Genomic DNA, 14,959 nt, shown 5'->3' with positions numbered 1-14,959 from the left:
CAAGCAGCCCGTACTCAGAAGACCAGAATGACCGGCACTCCAAGCATGAACCCACTATTACAAAGTGCCATCTTCAGTGCACTGGGGATTGAACCCAGGCACTCTGCATGCAGCAAGACCTCAGGCTCTTTTAAAATTTTGATTTTGAGACAGGGTCTCCCTATGTTTCTAAGTTGCCCAGAAGGTGATCCAATTTGTGACCCTCCTGACTCAGCCTCCCACAGCTTTTTTGGATTTTGACCTTTATCCCAGAGCCAATGAGGGTAAGAAGAAAAAGGACAGTGACCCTCAGCGGCACAACATCCCGGGATTGGTCAGCACCTCTCTCTGCATTACATGAGCCAGTCGGTCATCACCTCCGCTCGGAGTGTGGGTGGTGAGACTTGCACTGGAGACACACACTCGAAGTACTCCAGGTGGCCGAGAAGCGGCCTGTGCACCGCGTGCCTGGGCCACAAGGCTGTGCGCCCGAAGCCCGGGCAGCCCTTGCCTGGGGGAGTGAGCTGGTTTTCCACAGCACAGGTGAACAGTCTGAGGAAACAGTGGCCTGGATTTTTAAACACACTGGAAAGCAGGTGGAGCCATGGACTAAATGCGTCAGTGAAGCGATTTAAAAGGATTTGCTGAGTGCTTGCCAGCACACTGAGACTGCTGTTTTTTTAAAAAACGTATTTAGTACAGTCTCACTACACAGATCAGACTCTTAGTGATCCTCATGTTCTCAGCCTCGCAAGTGCTGGGATCACAGGCACGCGCCACCACGCACAGTCTCAATCGACATCTCAGTGTGCTCTGGGGACGGGGCCCACACAGCACACTGGGGATCGAACCCCAGTCCCTGCTCCCATATAAGCAGTTGCTTTCGTCCTCCGGGCTGTCTGGCTAGCCCCCGAGGGCTACTCTTCAAGGAAATGGAGTCCCTCCCTGCAGAGAGCTTCCGCTCTGGCACCAAAGGGCAGATGTGTGAGCCAGTAAACACAGATGCTGCCACTGAACCCGACTGCGCGCCACGAAGTCCCCTAAGCTGCCGCTGTTGTCGTCACACTTAGTGCCCCTCCTTCTGTACGCCCAGCTCTGCTCAGGGCAGACTGCCGCCTTCTCGTCTCATACAGCTGAAACATCCTAAAGCCCTGAAAGCAGAATCTCAGCCTCTGGGTTAAAAGCAGATTGAGAGTTAGACGAGCTGAGTTCAGATCCTGGCTCTACCACTTATCAGCTGTGCGGCTTTTGGGCAACAACTTAATGTCTCTGTGCGTCAGTTTCCACCTCATGGAGCTTCCAGAGAAGGCAAGAATTACAGCAGTGGCCCCCTTAGGACGCACAGCGGCATTTGTAATCATCCTCGCCAACCAGGGAGCAAAGTTGAACAAGGGGAACAAAACCATTGTTGAGGTCGCTGACTGTACAAGAATAGTTTTGCCTTGTAAAAAAAGTCCTTAATTTTTAGATCACATTGGTGTGTACTTTCCTTTCCTCATCTCCGAAGGCAACATCACCCCAAACCAGGTTGGGAAATCTTTGGAGGGCAGATTCACTGCTCTGGAGAGGGCGACGACCACACAGCCACTTTGGAATTCCTGAGGTACCGGTTGGTGGGCCACACGGTCACTGCAGCAACTGGCAAGTGTACAGTCCCAGTGGGAAGACGACCTCCTGCAGGGGTGGACACGGCTTGTTTCCATGCAGCTGGAGACCCGGAGGGGCCTCCTCGGAAGGTGAAGATGACGTGGAAGTGGAAGTGGAGGAACTCATTGCTTTCCCTCCTTCAGCTCCAAGAGGGACACAGATGTGTGAAGACAGAAGACAGCTGTGGAGACAGTGTGGGTTGGACCAGGTGGAGAAGGTAGAGCCATCAGGGTCCCCATTCTTATTCTCAGAGCATCTGAAGATCAAGTTACCCCCATTGCCCTTTTCATCTTCCCTTCTGAAATGACAGCGTCATAGTTTCCATCTTCTCTCTTGCTTCCTCCTACTAATAGGTGACAACGTTGATGCTCTGTGTCAACATCTGTGGTGGACCTGCTAAACTTTAGGCTCTGTGTGTATAGAGCCTAAGAGACAGGCTAGAGAGACAAGGTGCGGACAGAACTCGAGGAGAAGCGGGCGACTATGGACTCAGAAACTCGAATGCAGTCACGGCCTCCACCTGCAGTGGCTGCGGGTGACACTGAGGAAATGTGCACACTTATGCCTGTGTCTTGGGTAACCACAGAGGCTTGATGAGGGCACCTTGGGAACACAAGAAGCTTGCAGGTGTGTTTGTTTGAGGCAGCAGAGGAGGCGACGTGCACAGCCGGCTGCCTCTCACCTTGGACCTTTCTGCCCTCCTCGCCAGGCTCTTGGTCATTCTGCCTCTGCTCCTTGGTCCTCCCCCAACACTGAGTGGCTCAGGGATTCCCACCAGGCCAACCAGGTACCATCTAATGAGCTTAGAACAGCACGCAGAGAGATACAGAGACCAAGAACTTTCTGGGCGGAATGGAAAGTCCACACGGTCCTGCTGCTGGAGCCCCAGGGCCAGTGGGTACCTCCCCTTCCTGAGTCCTGAGTTTTCAGCTCTTTTAGAGAAATAATTCCATAAATACCCCCAGAATCCTTCCAATAAGTGTCCTTTTTGCTCAAAAATCAGTGGGGTCACGATGAAATGACGGGGAGCATAATTAAATTCAGAGGTGAAGCATGACAGATCCTCGGAGCGTTTTGCAGAAATTTGGGTCAAAGACTTCTAGCAGGCAGCACAGACAGGAAAACTGGGCTGTTACACAGTTAGTGTCCGCTAAAAACAGGCCAGCTGAGGGGTACAGCTATTCCTGGTATTAGGGCCAGACAGGAGATCCCCTCCGTGAGCCAGGGCGAGGAGCGGTGTCCTCGCGACATCTCTGAGGCTGACACGGTGGGTGTCCTGACACTGGCGCAAGTAAAGCTGCCCTCCATCCCGGCTGACAGCGTCCCTCTCGGGCTTGGCTTTGCAAATCAGTTCTCAGGCAGTAGGGAGCAGCATGTTGTCTGGTACTTTGATCCAAGAATAGATTTTCAAGCTTTAGGAAAGTAGATATGGCGTCTACTGTATCCATTTTCCCGTTGTTGGAACGTGATATGCAACACCCACGACTTAGAAAAAGACAGGCTTACTGTGGTCCACGATCGGATCCTGGTCTGCAGATTCCAGGGCAGAAGCATCGTGGTGGACCAAAGCTGCCTAGGCCACGCCAGCAGGAAGCAGAGAAGGGGCCAGTGCCAGAGAGCCAGAGTAAGGACCTAGACCCTTGGTCGCACTTCCACAGCATACCTGCCACACCCAGAAGCGCGCTCCACCAATCCCCAGGGCAGCTCCCCCACCAATCAAGGTGATACAGTGCAGTTTAACCGCCACATCCACCTCCAAGTCAGTATGACACCAACTACAACTGTAAAGCCAAATGGAAAGCACGAAGGGTGGCCCACCCTGAGTGCTGGAACCACACACCCTACCTGGATGCAGAGCTGGACCCTGGCACTTGTTAGAGACAGGGTTGGTCAGGCTGAAAGCTGGGCTCCATGCTTCAAGGACAAGAAAATGAACAGCTGCCCGGGGACCAGGCTTGGTCTGGTCAGAGGAGCATCCCGGGGAGTTTCTCTAAGGAAGCCGAGCATGAAGGACCAGCGCCAGGATTCTGCAGCATGTTCCTGGGCAGTGAGGGCCCCCAGAGGAGGGGGCCAGGGTCAGCTTTCAACGGGGCACCAAGCCAAGTCCTGCATGGCTGCACCAACTCGTGTGACACCTGGGAGCTGCCCTGCTGACAGCCCTCACCTCCTTGGCTCTACCCAGCCCCCTCATCACAAGGAAATGCCCACACTGCTGCCTCACCCCTAAGGGTAAACCAGTCGTCGTATCCCTGAAGTGCGTGCCCTTCCCAGAACCTTGCAATGGGCTGGTTTCTGGAAACAGGGCCACTGCAGCTGTATTTAATGTACTGAAGTAGGGAAGGTCATTAATCCAACACAATCTCCTCGAAAGAAGAGGGAGAGGCACAGCGAGCCCTCCCCCCGTACCTCCGGCAGGCATGGCCCTGCCTGAGCCTGTCCCTTGTACTTCTGCCTGGCCTGAGACACAACTGCTTCTCAGCAGCAGCCTGTGATGCTGTGTTTCGGCGGATCTGGGGGGTGGATACAGCCGACTCGGTTAGCGCTGACACAGGCTTGGCACCGCCTGACCAGAAACTGCCCCTGCTGTCCCCACGAGGGTCTCTACTGCTCCCTCCACTGAGAGGGGGAACCACGATGACCTACAGCTGGTCCTGTGCGTCTGTGGGCTCCATAGAGTCAGCCAACCAGAGAGCCAAAGTACTGGTCCTAATCTGCATCCTCACAGAGCATGTGTGGCTCGCTCTTTCCTTGTCTTCCTGTCCTAAACAGTGCACTGCGAAGATGGTGTTCTGAGCGTTGCTTTAGGCCCCATAAGCAACCAGAAGATGGTCTGTATAGAAGAGGCAGAGGTTACCTGCACACACTGCACCAGCTTGTTCAAGGGGCTTGAGTACTCTCTGATTCTGCTATCGGCAGTGGGTCCTGGGACCGGTCTCCATGGAAACCAAGGACAACTGTATCTGGGATGCGGGGCCAGGAACCTGGGCAAGCTCTAGAGCATCACAGCTGTAGCGCTGCAGCTTTCTGCTCCCTCCCGGGCTCTGTAGATGGCGCTCCCAACCACGTTCCCAGTCCCACCACTCTGAGGATCACTCAGCCGCCCCAGCAATCAACCCCTCAATCCCAGGACTTTGTGTCTTTACGCTGGGGTCATGCAGAGGCAGGAATGCTGTCATACTGGGGAGGTGGCATGAGGGGGACTAGACACGAAGGGGAGAGGCGGAACACCCTCCCCCGCTTCCTATAGCCTGGAAAGAATGAAAGTCTTTTCATTCGGCAGGTGGCTGCTGCAGCCAGCCCTAAGGATGGCAGATTGCTCCACTACATCAGAACGCAGAATGGCCTGGCCCTTGGGATCCACTGCATTCACTGTCTTCCCAAATGCCACTGCTTCAAGCCAGCGGAAAGAACCAGGAACGGCAGACACTGGAAAGGAGGAAGCACGCCCCGCCCGCCCCGTCGGCCAGTGCCTCAAGGAGCGAGATCGGCAGCGCTCGGGAGGACATTTTCATCTCCGCATCACAAATACTCAAGAACCCGAAGGACTATCTCTCAGGACACACACTCCTGCTGCTTTTCCAGCAAATCCGTCCCAGCATCCCATCCCCGCCGTCCAGAGCCCCCCAAAGAGAAGCCAGGACCTGCCAAAAGCAAATACAAAGCCCTCCTCCAAATACCAAGCCACAAGGATGGAGACGGGGTTGCAGAAGCCAGGCCTGCCCTGGTTTCGAGAGATGGCAGGAGGCCAGCGTTTGTCCTTGCAGCCGACTGTGAGCCCCGGATCTTTCCAGTGAGCCCCATGGAGCTCGTCGTACAGGAAGGACCCAAGTGACAGGTGGGCACTGATGCCCTGGACAGCGATTTGCTCTCGGGCCACACACACACACACACACACACACACACACACCCCAAGTCATCAACAGCCACCCCACAGCCACGCGGCAGGTGGCCCTGGCTCAGTGGCTCTAGCAAAGGTCCCCGCAGCCCGGCACCCACCTGAAACCATAGCACCAGTGTCTTACTTTTTCTGGAGCGGGAGAAGAACCTGATGCCCCCGGGTGAGGTCGATGGATTAGAGTTGGGTGAAGACTCTTTGGAGGAGGAGCGGAAGATCCCGCTGAAGCTCATGCGGCGCGGTGAGCGCGGAGGGGACTCCTGGTAGGAGAACGGGAACAGGGTTTTGGGAGAGCCCGGGCTGGTCTTGGGTCTCACGGGTGCAGACATGGGGCTGGAGGGCCGGGCCTGAGGGCCTCTGGAGAAGAGCCCTCTGGAGGGGCTGCCCGAGCCGAGGGGGCTGTCCACCTGCGGAGAAACAAGAGGGTGAGGTTGCAGCGCTCTGAGGACTGACTTTTGCCCTGTCCTGAGTGCAACACGACCATCCTTTCTCATCGAGCTGCCGAGAAATGGCCCTGAGCCCTTCCACAGAGGTGTCCACTGTGGGTCAAGGTCAGCAACTGCCCTGAGGCTAGACTGCCCCGGGGGGCCCCTGACCACCTGGCCCAGCTCTCAGGAAGGGCTTCCAGGAAGTGAGAGGAAGGGAGGACGGGTGGGAGAGAGGCACAGACGGCCACCCCCGTCCGGGACTTCAGCTGTCTGGCCGTCAGGTCTGACTACACAGGAGCACGGTTCTTTTGCTCCCCAGCCCCCAGGAGGAAGCACAAAGCCCCGTGATCCAGAATGGAGTGGGCCGGGGGCTGCGTGCTGAGGGCCCTGCTACAAGACGAGGATATTTGTCTTTTTCCTGGCTAGAAATGGAAACCAGGGCTTCCAGCCTGTGAGGCGAGCACTCTACCCTTGAGCCCCAGCCCCAGCCCCAGCCCCAAGCTGCTGTGTGCAGAAAGAATGCCAGCAGATCTTAGAGACCTGCTTCACTGGTAGTTTCATACTTTAGTTATGGGTTTAAAAATTGTCAGACCCATAATGATAGGCCGAGGCACACATCTACGAGAACTGTTCTGCACGCTGCAGCGGGGCTCAGGAGGTTGCCTGGGTGGCGGCCCCAGCCCTTGCTATGTGATCGGGACACGTTCCTCCAGCTTGCTGCCTCGGTTTCCTCCCTGTGCAGCGAGGACAGGGCATCCTTAGACTGAGAAAATGCCAACTGGGAGTGTATATGTGAAAGCTGGTGCAGGGTGATTCACAGTGACAGCGCCGTGTGCACGCATTTGTGACCACCCTGTTACTCGGTCAACTTGTAGTCCTGGAGACAGTAGGAGGTCAGTAGGGGGTCAGCCACAGTGGGCCCCAGTTCTGCACAGGGAAAGGAAAGTAATGATCCTCATGGTACCTTAGGACAAGAGTGAAACTCGGAATGTTGCCTTCCAGCGACCAGAACTATGCCCCAAAGGTGCCCCGAGATCCAGACATTGCGCGATGCCCTTACTTGGCCTCTCCCACCACTAGAGGGCGCCCTGAGCCCTGGGCTTGCTCAGTTCTGGAAGGACCAGGCAGGGGTGCCGCCTTCGGGGAGCACCAACCTCCCCTGTGGATTTTGGACCTGACCCTAAAGAACCAGTGCGGCCACACGAGGAGTGGGGCTGGCTGGGCAGCAGCTCTTCCCAAGTGCCCTGGAGACAGACGAGTAAGACTGTAACCAGCCCTGCCTTGTGCTGCAGAAGTTCAAGCTTTGCTTTTTCTGATTACTTAACCAGAGGGAGGTGAGAGACAGAAAAGAAGTAAAAAGAGAGGGCTGTGGACCCCCAGCTCATCTGCACTGTAGTTTTGACCCCCACCGTGGGCTTTGGGCAGCATGACACTTCCTCTGAGAACCCTGCGCAGTCAGCACCTCCCGGTCCTGTGGGGGAGCCATAACGTCCTGCCCCATCTCGCTGGCTGCTTCTGTTCCGCAGAGTGGATCTAACTTTTCTGGATCACTCTCACGACCCCTTTTTGATGAATCCTCCTCTTGCCGCTTTCCGGGTGTCTCGCTCCATGCTTCGCTGGGGACACCAGGAACCTGGACAAGCCTCCCCTGCGCAGAACTCAGTTCAGCTGCACTCCCGCCTGCCTAAGGGACCCAAGGAGAGCTGAAGACGAGCTGGGAAGTGTCCTCAGGGCCAGCATTAAAGATACATGGGGTCACAGTCCTGCCCACGGGTCGCTACCGAGTCAGGAGAGCAAGCTATGGGTGCCCTTCCGCGTGGCACGTGGACGCACTGACGTCACACCTGTGTACCCGCATCAGCCCCGGGGACTAAGGCCAGCACTTCCCGTGATTTCATTCCGTCGTTGCAGCAAAAGTTCAGCCCAGTTGCCAGCCCTGGCTGGCTAAGGTGGACAGGTTCTGAGAATGTCCGAGGGCACACGGAGGTCACTGTCAGGAATGACAAATAGAAGAGGTGGCGATGGTCCCAGGATCAAGGCACAGAGGGGAGAAAACCCACGGCCCCTCGCTGCACCAGGACCTTCCGTGGCATCCCAGGCCGGTCAGTTGAGTGGAGGTGGTGGTGTGTCGAAGGAGCCCGGGGTGTCAGCCCAGGAAGGGGACCTGGCTCTGTCCTGTGGCCCCGAGCTGCTCTCTGGCACTGCGTCGTTGGACACAAGGAGTTCTTGGGGAGGAGCCGCAGGTGGGAGTAGGGAGCTATGACGCAGCACTGTGCCCCTAACACCCCAGCCCAGCCTGCTCAAGAGCACCTGGGGGCTCAGACAGCCAGAGGGGGCCAAGGGCCCACACGTGGGGGCCACACAGGGCTGAGTGGCCTGGCAGCCAGTGTTCAGTGGCCACTGTCAAAGAGGGCCGGGCTCCCTAATGGACAGGGATCTTTTAAAAACTCTGGTTTTTTTAGGTCATATTTGCTGCATGTTATGGTTTGTGTCTAGGTGTCCCCCCCCAAGCCTCATGCAGTCATGGGGCGTCTAGTTTGTGATTAATTCTTGGCCCGGTGCTGGGATTACAGGTGTGGGTGCTACGCTCACCCTGGGGCAGGCAGTCTGAGTGCAGTATGAGGGAGGGAGAGGGGCCGGCTCTCTGCCAGTGCTCCTCCTGCTTTTCTGCTCTTGCTGTTTTGCTGTGTCCCGCCACCATGAACTGCTGTCCTCTGCCTTGGAGCCAGCTGAGTATGGGCCGAAACCTCCACTAAGAGGCTCTCCACCTGAGAGCCAAATAAACCCTTCCTTCCTTAATTTTGGGTGTCGGGGTTTTGTTCCAGCCACGAGAGAAAAGTAGCTGAGACACTATATGATGATCACCTTCCTCGTGGGGAGTTAGCCCCTGTGCACGGCGCAGCTTAATTCTTTCTTCATCTCCTATCCTCCTCTTCCTTCCTTCTCCCTCCATCTCTCAATCCCCTTCCCTTTTGCAAAAGATCTATGTCCCTGTTCCCTATTATCTGTCTTTTATTTTGCAATTTATTTATTTATTTATTTATTTTTGAGACAGGGTCTCACTATGCAGTTCAGGCTGGCCTTGAGCTCACTTTGTAGCCCAAGCTGGCCTTGAACCCTCAGTGATCCTCCTGCCTCAGCTCCCGAGTGCTGGGATCACAGGCGCATGCACCATGTGCCTATTTTTCACTTCATTTGTACTCCAGATTTCTCGTACAGGAGAGGAGCCACAGGGTGCTGAAGCTTGTTTGTCTGGTTTATTACACTTATCACTCCGGGCTCAACCTCATGCATGGACTTTCCTACAAATGACCTGAGTTTACCCTTCCTCGTAGGAGCACTGCTCCGTGGTGTGTACGCTCTTGTGCACAGGCACAGAGACGCAGACACAAGCTGGAAGGGGCGGGGAGCTCCTCCCCCACTGGCTGCACCCCCAGCCTGATACGTAGTCCAGTCCCGCATATCTGAACGCCAAGCAGCCTCAATGCAGGCCTGGCTCAGCTGTGATGCAGAACTCTGACCTGGGGAAGCGTTCGTATTGTTCTCTAGCCGTTCTCCCATCTAGATGCACACACTGGGGGGCCGGAGCCCAGGACCCGCAGCGTCACACCCATCCATCCTTGCCCGGGTGGAAGTGACTGGAGCCTCGTGCATGCTACATCGGCAACCAAAAGGTTCCTGAGGGCAGACTTGGCCACAGCCCCTCTGCCTCATTCCTCCTCGGGTTCCTCACATCCCCCTCCTTGGCGACAGCCATGGCTCGGGCACACCCTTGCTTCCCTCCTCTCTGTGTTGGGCTCCCAGCAGCACTCTAGTGACATCCACACAGGGAGCCAGATGTCAGCAGGATCTGACTGCGGTCCCCTCCCCAGGGGCTGCTCCTTTGGAACTGAGGTCCCCACACAAAGGGACAGATAAGATTTTATAGGTGATTTGGAAATTAACAGAGGTAGGTGTTTCCCTCCCTCTGCCTATCCAGACGGGGGCTTGTGTGTCACCTAAATTCGAGGTTTCTGGAGTCTGTGGGTGGTCCTGGGATGGCGCATACTGTCCGCCCCCCAGTCTTGGCTGGTTGTGAGTGGGCAGCCTAGGAAACCCTAGGCAGCAAGGTCCATGGGAACCCAGCTGTTGTCTCTGCTCGCCTGCCCAGAGCACAGCGGTGTCCACAGAGAGAGAGTCTTAGGAGAATAGTGTCCCCAGGGGAAGGCGATTCCAGTCCCCAGGTAGGAAACAAGGAGAACAGGTGATCTGCTCATCAGGCCTCCTGCTCCGCGTACAGCAGGCTGGCGGCATTGAGCCAATGTCTAAGCGGGCTGTGCCGATTTGCTGATCGTTCTGTATGTAACAACACGTCCAGAGACCAGATCTGCCTTTCTAGCAGGGCAATCCTCCCACCCAGCCTGTGTGCTCCCAGACAGCACCAAGCACCTGGCCGGCTCTCCCTGCGGGTACCTGCTTCAGGCTCTGTGGGCCACGGGACGCCCAGGGAGCACTTCCTGCCTGGGCCTTGGCCCCACCTTCACTTCCCCACTGCAGGAGATACCAGGCAGGCTGCCTGGACGCCCTCTCCGCTGTGGCCACCCCGGCCTGCATTCTGAAGCCCCCGGCCCTGCCCGCCAGCAGTCTCAGAAGTGGGGTTTCCTGCTGGCAGAGACAGCATTGGGAGGAGAGCAGTGAGCTAGAAAGTGGGGTATGCGGGAGAGAGGGGCGCTGGCACTGCTGGGTACTGCTGGGCACCGTGAGTGCACGGATGCCACGTGTCTGGGGCTCCACCTGCCTCCACCGCCCCAGTTGCTCACGCAGCTTCAGGAAGGGACCTGACCTACCTTGCGGGAGGGATGTTTTTCTGAGCTGCCCAGGTCTCCGTCGAGAAGCGGCATGGCAAGGGAACTCAGGTCCTGGGGGAGAGACAGAGAGGTTCTGATGAAGACAGAAGCCCCAGGGGTTTGTGAGATCCAAAGGGGGCTCACCCTCCCCTTCCCAGCCCTCCCCCAAGGACCAGAGTGGAAAGAAGGCTGTAGATGGCACGCGGGAGAGAGGAGGCCGTGAGTAATGTCAGCCAGCCCCTTCAAAGGTGCTGGCCACCTTCCAGACACAGCAGTCATCACCTCCTGCCACCCAGTGATGGAAAGGACAGAAAGGGAACGAAGGCAGTAGGGGGTGGAGACGAGCAGGTTCCAGTTGGGGACACCCTGGGCAGTGGCTGACAGGCAGGACTTTATCTCTGGAGTGGCCCAAGGAGGTATCGTGTCTCCTGGGCAAACAACACCACAGCAGTTAGGAGAGCCGAGCCCACAGCATCCAGGTGGAGGGGCAGGGACCAAGGCAGGCCAGGACAGACACCTTAGCTAGCGTGCACGCGTCTGGTCTCAGGGCCTGCTCTGGCCCTGGGCCTGCTGCCCTCAGCCTTGGGAGCCCCTCCGCTCCAGGAACACCCGCCCGGCTCCTTACCCTTTCTTCTTATTTGAGCATTTTCACTGAATGCACACAACTCACCACAACGTGCCCCCACTGCCATGCAAACGGTGGGTGCCCTGCGTCTGAGCTGTGTCCGGCCCCAAACGTTTTCACAGTATAGTTCAGTGGCCTCCTCAGTCCCACAGCCACCCAGGACCTCTTCACCCTCCCCAGCAGGAGGATGGGTATTGAGATCCGGTCTCTTACTGAGATCCTCCCGTAACTTGATGAGGAGAGATAAGGACACATGGGGACGGCTATGTGAGGACACAGGGTGGCGCCATCTGCCAGCCAAGGAGAAGACACAGGGGAACCCTCCCTGCCCCCCCCCCAGTGGCTCAGACTTTTCAGCCCACAGACCTGATGTGAAGGCCGCTGGACCGAAGCATCTCGTGAGGGCTGCCCCAGCCAGCTGCAGGTCTACCAATAACTTGTCCTGACCTCACTTCTGGGTATTTTGGGCTGCGTACCCAGAAGTGGGGTTGCTGGACATGAGGTCATCATAGGTTGAGTTTTCTTGGGGAGTCATTACACCTCTTCCACAGCATCTCTGCCATCTCCCCTCCACCCACAGGCCACAGGGGTCTGGGTCTGCCCACATTCTCCACACTTGCTCTCTGTGGGTTGTTCCGGTGGTCGCCTTGGCGGGTGTGAGGTGGCGTCTCATTATGATATTCATTCGCATTTTCTCGACGAATAATGAAGTGGAGCATCTTTTCATGTGCTTACTTCAGAAAAGCCTATGTAAATCCTTCTCCATTTTTAATGTTTATTATTATTATTATTATTATTATTATTATTATTATTGGTACTGGGGAATTGAACTCAGGACCTTGCACTTGCCAAGCAGGCACTGTGCTGCCAAGCTATATCCCTGGCCCTTTGCCATTTTTATTTTTATTATTTTTATTTTTTTTGTGGTACCAGGGATTGAACTCAGGACCTTGAGCTTGCCAGGCAGGTGCTTATGCTGCTAAGCTATATCCCTGGCCCCTCTTTGCCACTTTTAATCGGGTTAGTTGTTGTTGAGTTGTAGGAATTCTCCATACACACTGGGTCTTTAACCCCTCATCAGACAGGCGAGTTGCAGACATTTCCTTATCCACCAGGCTGCCTTTCCACTCCTCTGTGTCTTAATGCAGAGTAGTCTTTGATTTGATAAGTTCGTCTATGTCTCCTTTCGTTGCCTGTGGCGATGGTGTGGCAGGGAAGGCCTCAGGGCCAAGGCCAACGCCACGGGCTTTCCCCTGTGCTTCTTCTGAGTTACACTTGGCCTCTGATTAATCTGAGTTGGTCTGTGTGCCTGGTGTGAGGTCAGGACGCAACTCTGTTCCTTCACACGCGGATGCTTGGCGTTCCCAGCACTATTTGCTGCAGAGGCCGCCTTCTCCGTGCTGTGTGGCCTTGGCACCCTCGGCGCCCTTGGCAGAAGCCACCTGACCGTATAAACGTGATGGCTTATTCCTGGCTCTCTGCCCAGTCCTGCCAGTCTCCCCGCCCCCAGTACAGCACTATTTTTCATTATTGGTAGCTTTCTAGTAAGCTTGAGATCAGGAAGAGTGAAGCCTCCAACTTTCTTCTATTTTTCCTCTTGCCTAAGAGTTTCTTTTTTTTGATACTCAGGGTCCTTTGAAATTCCATAGGAATTTTAGGGTAACTTTTCCTATTTTTGTAAAAAAACAAAACCCAAAACTCCTCATGAGAATCCTTGCACAGACTCTACGTTGCAGACAGGTCGACTGGAGCAGCGCCGCCCTCTTACCGAGGCCTCCCACGGACGCGAGATGCGCTTCCACTCATCTCTCATCCCCTGCAGCAGTGTTTTCTTCTGAGCCATCTCCCCGGCGCCCTGCAGCAGTGTTTTAATGTTTTCTGTGTGCTTCACCTGCGGAGGCTTCGGGTCCAGACTGGCACCCCCTCTCACCGAGGGCTCTCCAGGTCAACTCACTGTTCCCCAGAATTGTCAGCCTCCCCTGCCTCCATCCATCCATCCATCCTCTGCTTGAAAAGGGTTCCCTGTCTGTCCCTCCCTGGGGTCCAGGAGCTCTGCCCGGCTTTGCTAGGAGTGGCTTCCAGGCCTGCATGCTCGGCCCGCTGCTGTCCTTTGTGTCTGTGGTTCTCAGCCCTGGCTGAGTGTTGGGGTCACCTGGGGAGCTTGGGTCCTGCTGCAGATGAAGGACTAATGAATAAAGGCCCTGCTCCAGCTTCTGCCTGGGAAATTCTCGGGGTCCACACGGAAGGGAGCTGCCCCCTGCCCCTGTGTGCTCCACTCCAGGCTCCATGGATCGGCCAACCTCCACAGCCACGTCTCTGACGGGCTCCACACGCATCTTTCTTCCGGTGATGGAAACCATCTGTGGTACTGTGTCCACAGACCTGCTGTCTGGGTGCCGGCTCAACTCCTGAGACCTCTCAGCCTGAAGTCACTCTTTACATACCACATCCTCCCTCCCAGGGAGCCAGCCTCGCTGTGCACGACAGCTCTGATTTCCCGTCCCAGCTCCAACAGGGCCTTGGCCCACAGTAAAGTACGAGTGACCCTTGTGGGCCGCCCCTGAACACTCTAGTTTCCCTTTCTTGGGACGTGGCTCTTGCTATTCCTGCTCCCCATCTCCTGGATGCTGATTCACACTGCAAACTCCTATATGTCCTACAAAACCCAATTCAAATATCATCTCTGGTTGGTCCCACCTCCAGGCAGAATTAATTTCTCTGTCCTCTGTCCCCAGCACTTTAGACAAGCCCATATGACAGGGCAAGTGGCACTGTATCATTTCCACCTGCCAGTTTGTTTCTCTAAGTGTAGCAGAAGATGCCCCCACCCAGCTAGTGTATTTCGATTTGTTTGTTGCCCAGGTAATAATAGTTCTAGCTCCAGTTTCTGGCCGGTCACTGTGATACATAGCTAGCCAGTATGATATACATTGTAAGAATTAATTCCTAAGTGAGACAACCGGGGCCCTCCGGATCCTGAATAGACCCAGAGCACAGGCCTGACCGAGGCTGTGGGATCCTGAACAGACCCAGAGCTCAAGCACGGCAAGTGAGTGAGACGACTGGGGCCGCGTGATCCTGAATAGACCCAGAGCACAGGCCTGACTGAGGCCACGGGATCCTGAACAGACCCAGAGTGCAGGCCTGGCAAGTGGGTGAGACGACCCGGGGCCCACTGGATGCTGAATAGACCCAGAGCCCAGGCCTGGCGAGTGAGTGAGACCACCCAGGGCCCACAGATCCTCATTGACCCAGAGTGTAGGCCCAGCATGGAACCCTTCAAAACTCCCTGCAAAGAGGCTAGAGGCAAGACCCACCCAGCTGATTCAGGAGCAGAACATCTTGCCAGAGAGACACAAAGGGTTCAACTCAACACGTGCAGCAGAAAGAAGTGGAGCACACAGCCAGATCCAAGCAATACCCACCTGGAGGAATCCGAACTTCATAGATCCAGACCTGGTACTAAGGTAATAACTCTATCTAAGCTCTACACCAAAGGTCAGAAGACAGTGGTATACAAAATGACAAAGAGAAGGAACAAAATGCAGTCTCAGTCCCC

At 55.8% G+C, this 14,959-nt stretch overlaps 1 protein-coding gene across 1 annotated transcript in view; it reads right to left on the bottom strand.

Annotated features, from left to right (window-relative positions):
* LOC111816138 (5'-AMP-activated protein kinase subunit gamma-2-like) overlaps positions 1-14,959 on the bottom strand; it is a 148,827-nt gene that overhangs the window by 60,153 nt on the left and 73,715 nt on the right. Inside the window, exons 2-3 of the mRNA XM_023712777.1 lie at positions 10,776-10,847; positions 5,623-5,928 (exon numbers count right to left, since the gene is read on the bottom strand). Coding sequence (XP_023568545.1) covers positions 5,623-5,928; positions 10,776-10,847 — 378 coding nt within the window. The remainder of the gene's footprint in view (positions 1-5,622; positions 5,929-10,775; positions 10,848-14,959) is intronic.

The sequence above is a fragment of the Octodon degus genome, unplaced genomic scaffold, assembly GCF_000260255.1.
Source record: "Octodon degus isolate 3935 unplaced genomic scaffold, OctDeg1.0 scaffold00027, whole genome shotgun sequence".
In the NCBI taxonomy this organism is placed as follows: domain Eukaryota; kingdom Metazoa; phylum Chordata; class Mammalia; order Rodentia; family Octodontidae; genus Octodon; species Octodon degus.
Note: the sequence above shows the minus strand (reverse complement) of the source record. Positions and strands in the feature narration are given on the sequence as shown.